This window comes from Otolemur garnettii, unplaced genomic scaffold (genome assembly GCF_000181295.1).
Source record: "Otolemur garnettii isolate 467f Iridium unplaced genomic scaffold, OtoGar3 scaffold00115, whole genome shotgun sequence".
NCBI classification, from domain to species: Eukaryota; Metazoa; Chordata; class Mammalia; order Primates; family Galagidae; genus Otolemur; species Otolemur garnettii.
Window position 1 is genome coordinate 6,335,058 of NW_003852510.1, and position 7,478 is coordinate 6,342,535.

General features: G+C 39.8%; 1 protein-coding gene across 2 annotated transcripts in view; it reads right to left on the reverse strand.

The window, feature by feature from the left end:
* The window catches only part of SYNE2 (spectrin repeat containing nuclear envelope protein 2), a 387,860-nt gene that overhangs the window by 88,704 nt on the left and 291,678 nt on the right, over positions 1 to 7,478 (reverse strand). For both annotated transcript variants that reach the window (XM_023517601.1, XM_023517602.1), the window contains 5 exons: positions 5,911 to 6,012; positions 4,688 to 4,807; positions 4,338 to 4,538; positions 2,426 to 2,599; positions 644 to 775 (listed from right to left, as the gene is read on the reverse strand). In XM_023517601.1, the coding sequence (XP_023373369.1) occupies positions 644 to 775; positions 2,426 to 2,599; positions 4,338 to 4,538; positions 4,688 to 4,807; positions 5,911 to 6,012 (729 nt within the window). The remainder of the gene's footprint in view (positions 1 to 643; positions 776 to 2,425; positions 2,600 to 4,337; positions 4,539 to 4,687; positions 4,808 to 5,910; positions 6,013 to 7,478) is intronic.

The following is a 7,478-nucleotide window of genomic DNA, read 5'->3' on the forward strand; positions in this document are numbered from 1 at the left end:
CCTTAGCCGGTTGAGCTATAGGCGCCGAGCCTAGTTTTTCAATTTTTAATAGAGGTAGGTCTCAGTACTGCTCAGGCTGGTCTCGCACTACTGAGTTCAAGTGGTCTTTCCAGAGTGCCAGGATTATAGCCGTGAGTCACCACGCCTAGTCCTGGTAACAGATTATCGTCTATCTCACAGGCTATGTCCAGTCAGGACTTTACTGTAGTAATAAAATCAAATACAGATTTAGAGGCCCATGGTTTACAAAGTTCTTTCCATTCTTCAGCTCATGTCTATACTGGTAGCCCACAGCCATCCACCTCCTGAGACAGCTATAATTATTATATGTTCTGCAAGTATAGAAACTGAGGCTTTGAGATAAGCCTTACTTTTGTAAGGTCACAAAAGTGGTAAAGTGATGGAGTTAGGGCTCAAACCAAGGTCCTCAATCCCAAACCAGACATGGCCATGCTGACGAGCTCATGATCTAATCTGCAGTCTCCCTGAATACATCTCTGATAGTGAGTTGTGTGATGAACAGCAATCCATTTCAATTCAAATCATTCATCTTCAAAATCAAGCTCACTTGGTCAATGTTAAGACCAAATAAAACAGAGTGCTACGGACTATGCCATTGACAACTGAAACAGAAGCAAAATACCTGGTAAAATGAAATCCTTTCCACTAATCTTTCCTCTGTCTCTTCCACCAAACTCACAGAGGGCAATGTAGATACCAGAATTTCCAGGTCCTTTTCAAGAGATGCATAGTTTTCATCAAATTCTTCCCATTTCTAGAGAATTAAGAACATAAAAGTCAGTGGGAGTCCTTTTGTAGACTGGTTCTAGACAATGACATAATTCATCATAAAAAAAAATGAACATTGAGACCACACAAAATTAAAGCACTGATTTCAGATATTTCTGAGAGGTGTAATCCATGCTAGTATGAGCTTAGTGTCTAACGGAAAACAATTTGCAAACATGGTTTTTAAAAATCCAGTTGGCATAAAATTAGTGCTCTATGCTTGCCTTGTGAGACTGGGTAATAAGACTAAGAGAGTAATACATTAGGTTAGCGGATGCTCTTAGCGCCTCTGCAGAGACCTCAGACCTCTGTGAGCACCTCTGTCTTACTTGGAAATGCAAAAAGCTAACCTTTAAAGCCTTTTCCAACGGACGCGCTTATCAGGCTGTTTTTGCCCTCCCTGCTCTAAGCCCAAGCCTGCCTACCATTATCCTCCCATGTTACCGGGGCTTGTCTGAGAAATGTGGGCTCACACCGGTCAAGACAGTATGATTGCCTTGGCCTGCTTTGCCCTCACTCCCTCCATTTCCAGGGATGTCTACTGCAAGGGTCCTAGCATGCTACAGAACCAAGTTGCTGACACTAAAAATCACCTGTTGGGGCAGCGCCTGAAGCTCAGTGAGTAGGGCGCCAGCCACATACACTGAGGCTGGTGGGTTCAAACCCAGCCTGGGCCAGCTAAAATAACAATGACAACTGCAACAACAACAACAAAAAAACAGCCGGGTGTTGTGGCAGGCACCTATAGTTCCATCTACTTGGGAGGTTGAGGCAAGAGAGTTGCTTAAGCCCAAGAATTTAAAGTTGCTGTGAGCTCTGACACCAAAGCGCTCTACCCAGGGTGACAGCTTGAGACTCTGTCCCCCACCCCACCCCCCAAAATAAAATAAAGTTTTATGCCAACGTGGCTGGCTGATGAATTTCAAGACAATACATTAGATCAGGAGTTAAGTTATCCTGTTGGAAAAACGATCCCGCTCATGTCACGTCTACTCACTTAATGAGTCACTTGGTGTTTACAGGGCTCTCACTGGGCCCGTGGAGTCTTTTTTTCAAAACATCATGAACTATTATTATAAACATCAATTTGATGCACTAACTAGAAAATAAATTTTGTTAGCATATTACATTATCAGGTTGAATATTTCCTTCCTTTTTATTTCCCTTGTATGCTAATATGGGCTGCAAAAAGTTTAATAAATCAGAGGGGAAAATGTTAAAACTGAGAAAGAGCTTTATGTATGCCAAATTTTTTTCTTAGAATTGAGACAAGATTGTCACAAATCCATTTGAACAAGAGAACAGCTGGGCCTGTTCTCTTGAGGGAGTACAATTTCTGAACCACTAACTGTTGCATCTAAGTAACTTTGGCAGTGCTTACAATTTTGCTTATTCATTCATAAAACCTAAAAGGCAGAAATATGCTATACCATCTCAGGTTTGTGTATGAGAAAGTCCAGCCAAGCTCTCCTTCAGGGTGCAGCCATCAGAACTAATCTGGCATCCACCTTCCTCCTCTTTATGTTTCCTCTTAACTACAGCTTAAAGATAACCAAATACTTATTTTCAACACCTAGATTGTTGTTGACAATCAGGAATTTCCAGCTTCAGTACAAAGTTTCAGTAACACAAGTACCTGCAACAAACTCTGCAGCTTCATGCCACACTGTTGTGACCTTTCTTCTAGCAATTTAACTTCTGCTACTTGTTCTGCCCAAAATGTCTCTCTTTTTTGCAATAAAGAAGGAAACATTTTGGCAGAATATGTCTGGATCAACAACATGTCAGCAACAAGCTTCTGGAAAAAACCCTGTAAAGATGGAAAAGGTTTTAATACTTACTTATTAATTGTGAAAATCTTAAAAACCGAGTTACTTCAAATTTTTACCCACTGATTTATGTTTTTAAGTCCAAAAATCCCAGGACACTTGTCAAATATGTAAGAAAACAAAAAGCAAATTGAAATGTATCCCTTAGTCTTTGAACACTGAAGGAATTTTAACAAAGTATAAAGGTATATTATCCTTAAGTAATATTTTCCACAAAATCATCCATTTCAAACGGCAAACATTCTTGTTAGTCAATTTTAATTTTTAGGTAGATTTTTCTATATCAGTTGTTTTGAGTTTTAAAAACATTACAAAAAGATAATAGACGCCAGCCAGGCACAGTGGTGCACACCCATAGCCCCAGCTGCTTGGGGTGCTGAGACAGGAGGATGGCTTCAGCCCAGGAGTTTTAGGCTAGCCAAGCCCTCATCTCTTAAAGCAGTGGTTCTCAACCTTCCTAATGCCATGACCCTTTAATACTGTATCCCTTTAACCACTGTATCCCTTTAACCACTGTCTTAAAGGGATAAAAAGGAAAAGACAGATGTCAATGTAGCTGATGAATTTCAAGACAATACATTAGATGGACTGATGTGCCCACACGTTCGCAGACAGGGCTCCTAAGCCCTAGCTCTACCTTTTATTCGACAAAATGGCTAAATAAGGGGAATTAGCTGATGGGCATTTCTAGGAATTCTGGTACATAAAGGTTCCCATATTTGTACTTTATGACCCTTTTAAGCGGAAGGCTTAATTTCACATGGTTCTTATCCATTTATAGCCTGCTGCCTCTGTTAGTTATTTGGAGAGGCCTGGACATTGCACAAATCCCTTCTCCTTACAAAGGCATGGACCAAAGGCTGGCACGCTATAGATAACTAATATTATTTTATCCTCTTTCTCTCTACCCTTTACATAATATTTACCTTTCAATTTTTCTTAGACTAATTACCTTCCAAGGGCCCTCGAGATTATGACCTTGCTGAAGGTACAATGTCTTATACATTTTTTTATTATAAGCACCTAGATTACTGAATATCTTTAGTTGGTAATCAAGAGGGTTTTGTTTAATGAATAAAAAGGAAGGATTTACTGTAATATTATACCATACAGCAGTGTTTTTCAACCTTTTTTATCTCACAGCACACTCGAACCTATAGTTAAGCTTCCATGGCACACTTCCATGGCATACCTAAATTATGTTGATCCAAAAAAAGGGTAAAAAAAAGAATATACTTACTGTGCTTTGAACTTCTTTTGAAAATAATTTAATTAATAATCTTTACAAATTGTCATGGCACACCCAAGACCCTGCCACAGCACACTGGATGAGAACCACTGCTGTCGAGTCGTAACACATCTTCCTTTTGATGGCAATCCTCATGAAAGCCTTTTCTATACTCCTTAAGTTAATTGATTCTATTAAGTGTTCTCATAGAATGTGTCCTAATTTTAATTTTAAATTTGTTTGAAGATTCATTGATAAATGTCTGTCTTCTCAATCAGCTGAAAGCTCTGTGACTATAAGGAACTATGTCTGTTTTTACTCACCATCCTATTCCCAGAGTTCACCTGGGTTTCTGGCCTGCTCTAAGCCCTCTTACAGATGTTTATTAAAGAATGAAAGATGTGTATTACACCAAAGACAAAAAATGGACAATTTCTGTTTACATTCAGAAAAATCTTATGATGAGCTATGAAGAGGTCACATGGTCTTACCTTGTGATTTTGTATTTGAGCCTGTAAAGCGAGTTTACTTTTGGTTTGTTGTAAGTAGTCCTGAACAAGCTTTTCCTTTCCAATATGAACTAGTTCCACCATGCCCTGCAGCAAGGCATCTTGCTGGCTCTCGGTGATGAAAGGGCTGCTGAGTTCTGTGTACCTGGCTTTCAGGATGCCCCACATGCTGTCAAGTACATCCTGGGAAGACAGGAGCAGGTGCACAGAGCATGGTCATCCAACCAGGAAAATAACGCTAATGAAGAACAAATCTGAACTCTCTGGTGGGAGCCAAAAGCCTCACTCCTTACAAGCATAGTGCCCAGAGAGCCTTTGCTACACAGGCATACCTCTAATTTATAAACCTCCTGGAGTAAAACATAAGGTAGATGGAGTCTCTCCCCTTCGTCTCTCAGTTTGGCTACTCGGCTCTCGGAGTTCTGCAGCTCCGCCATGTGTGCATCTGCTTTCTAATGGAGAGATGACACAAGAAAGGAAAACCCTCTAGTAAGTGAGAGATGTACACATTTTCATTAAAAAAGAATTCAACAGTACAGAAAGGAATTAAGAGAAGAAAGAAAATTTAGTTCCCCTTGCTCAGTCCCCCAATTCTATGCATACACCAGGGGAAGTATATGTGCATCTATATTTATGGTCCATGAAATGCACCACACCATGCTGCCCTGAAGTCAGCACTCCTTACCAGTTCTTTAGCATCTGTCCAAATCAGGATACATACACCTGGCAGCTTTGAAACAGATACACAGTATGCCATTGTAAGGGTGCATGCTGCTTTAGTAACAGCTCTTAATGGATTTCTGGACTGTTCAGTTTTTAATTCAAGTAGAGTCATTAGGTCCCTCCTTGAATATTGATAACACAGTAGAACCTCCATAGCTGACACCTCCCTACACTGACCACCTTCTTAAGCTGACCTGATTTTCATAGACTGGACATGCACCACATGTACCAGGAAAATAATGTATCAGTTCAGCAGGCCTAGTTCCTTATGCTGACCACAGCCATATGTTTACCAGCTTATTAGAGTCCATTAGGTAGTCGACTTACAGAGGGTCTACTGTATTTATCTTTATATACTTGTTTTATTTCCTTAAAAAGAGTACAAGTCCAGCACCTAGAACAGTGCCTGAACACAGTGAATCTTCAATGAATATTTGCTAAATAAATGAAGTCAAATTACTGCTAGATGGAAGAGGATGTATCCTCACAATTCAGATATATAGCTAATTGATCCCCAGAAGCTGGACAAATTAGCACTCCCCTACCAAGAAGATGAAAAGTCTTGTTTTCCAAATCTAGGCACACTTAAAACTTAAACTTTCATGAGGTTGATAGGTGAAAATGATCTTTTGTTGTTTTAAGAGGTTATGCTGCAGCAAATACTACTTAAGAGATGATTTTAAAAGCTCAACACAAATAGTTTTCATTATTTATTTATTTACATAAGCCTCGCTGTGCTCACAGAGGAAAGTGGTGCAGAAGCACAGCTGACACACCGTGTAGTCTCTATGGTCTAAGGTTAGGGCGGTTTGAATTATTTTGACTTGATTACCTGAAGCTGTTCACCAATACTCTGGCCACTAATTTCATTCAAAGACTGCTGTAAAGATGTCTTATTCTTAATAAGTTGATCATATAATCGCTTTATTTCATTCTGTATAAAAAAAAGATAAATGCAGGAAACTGAGCAATCTCATTTAGGCCTTCATTGCCTTTTAATATTTCACTGATTTTTCCCCTATTTTAGTGATATTTGAAATTTCAAATATATAAGAAAATAGACAAATCCTCATGTTATGATCACTGAGCTTCAACAATAACTGACTCATGGCTGGCCTCCTCCCTGCCTCTCCCCCCCAGCTCTCTTGCCTGTTCCTAATCTCCCTACTGAAGACAATTTTAGAGCAAATCCAGATGGCCAATCATTTCATCAGTATATGTTTTAGTATGTATCTCTAAAAGATAAAGATTCCTCCCTTTACAAACACTATAATACGCTCCCCTCCAAATCAATAATAATTCCTCAGGGTGGTTAACATCCAGACAGGGTTCACGTTTTTCTGTCTATAATTTTGCTATTTGGTTTGTGATAATGAAAATCAAAATAAGGTCCATATGTCATGCTGGATTAACAAGTATTAAGTCTCTTTTAACCTGCAGGCTGACCTTCCATCTTTTTTTTGTTTCTTGAATTTGTGTGGATGAAAAAAAACTTGGTGATCCATTGTGTAGTTTCCCATAGTCTGGATTTGGCAGACTGTACTCCCATAGTACTGTTTAATGTATTCTTCCTGTGTCTGTTTTGTTCGGATTCTAGAAGCTTACTCAGGTTCAGGCTTCATTTTTATAGGTAAGACTCATTCACAAGTGGTGTTTCTGTTTTATTTTCATCAGACAATTTTGGCAGGTTCCCAACTCATCTACTTGCCTCAAGTGTCTCTCTGTCCAATTCCCTTTAGACAACTGCCAGACTAACCCACCTCAAAGGTACATGGACTGTCATTCCTTTGCTAAAACCTTCAGTGGCTCCTCCTGGCCTAGAAATTTAAATATGAACTCTGGGAGACTACAGTAGGAGGATCACTTGAGTTCAGAAGTTTAAGAACAGCCTGAGCAAGAGTGAGACCCCATCTCTATTAAAAGTAGAAAAAACTAGCTGGGTGTTGGGCCAGGGCCTATAGTACCAGCTACTCAGGAGGCTAAGGCAAGAGGATCACTTGAGCCCAAGAGTTTGAGCTTGCTGTGAATTATGACACCATAGCACTCTACCCAGGGGGACCAAGTGAGACTCTGTCTTAAAAAAGGAAAAAGAAAAAAAAAAAAGAAATTTAAGGCCTGGTGAGGTGGCTCATATTTATAATCCTAGCACCCTGGGAGGCTGAGGTGGGAGGATTGCTTGAGCTCACAAGTTCGAGATCAGCCTGAGCAAGAGCAAGACCCCTGTCTCTTAAAAAAAAAAAAAAAAGCCAGGTATTGTGGAAGGCACCTGTAATCTCAGCTACTTGGGAGGCTAAGGCAAGGAGATAGCTTGAGCCCAAGAATTTGAAGTTGCTGTGAGCTATGACTCTATGATACTCACCAAGGGTGAAAAAGTGAGACTCAAAAAAAAAAAAAGAAAAA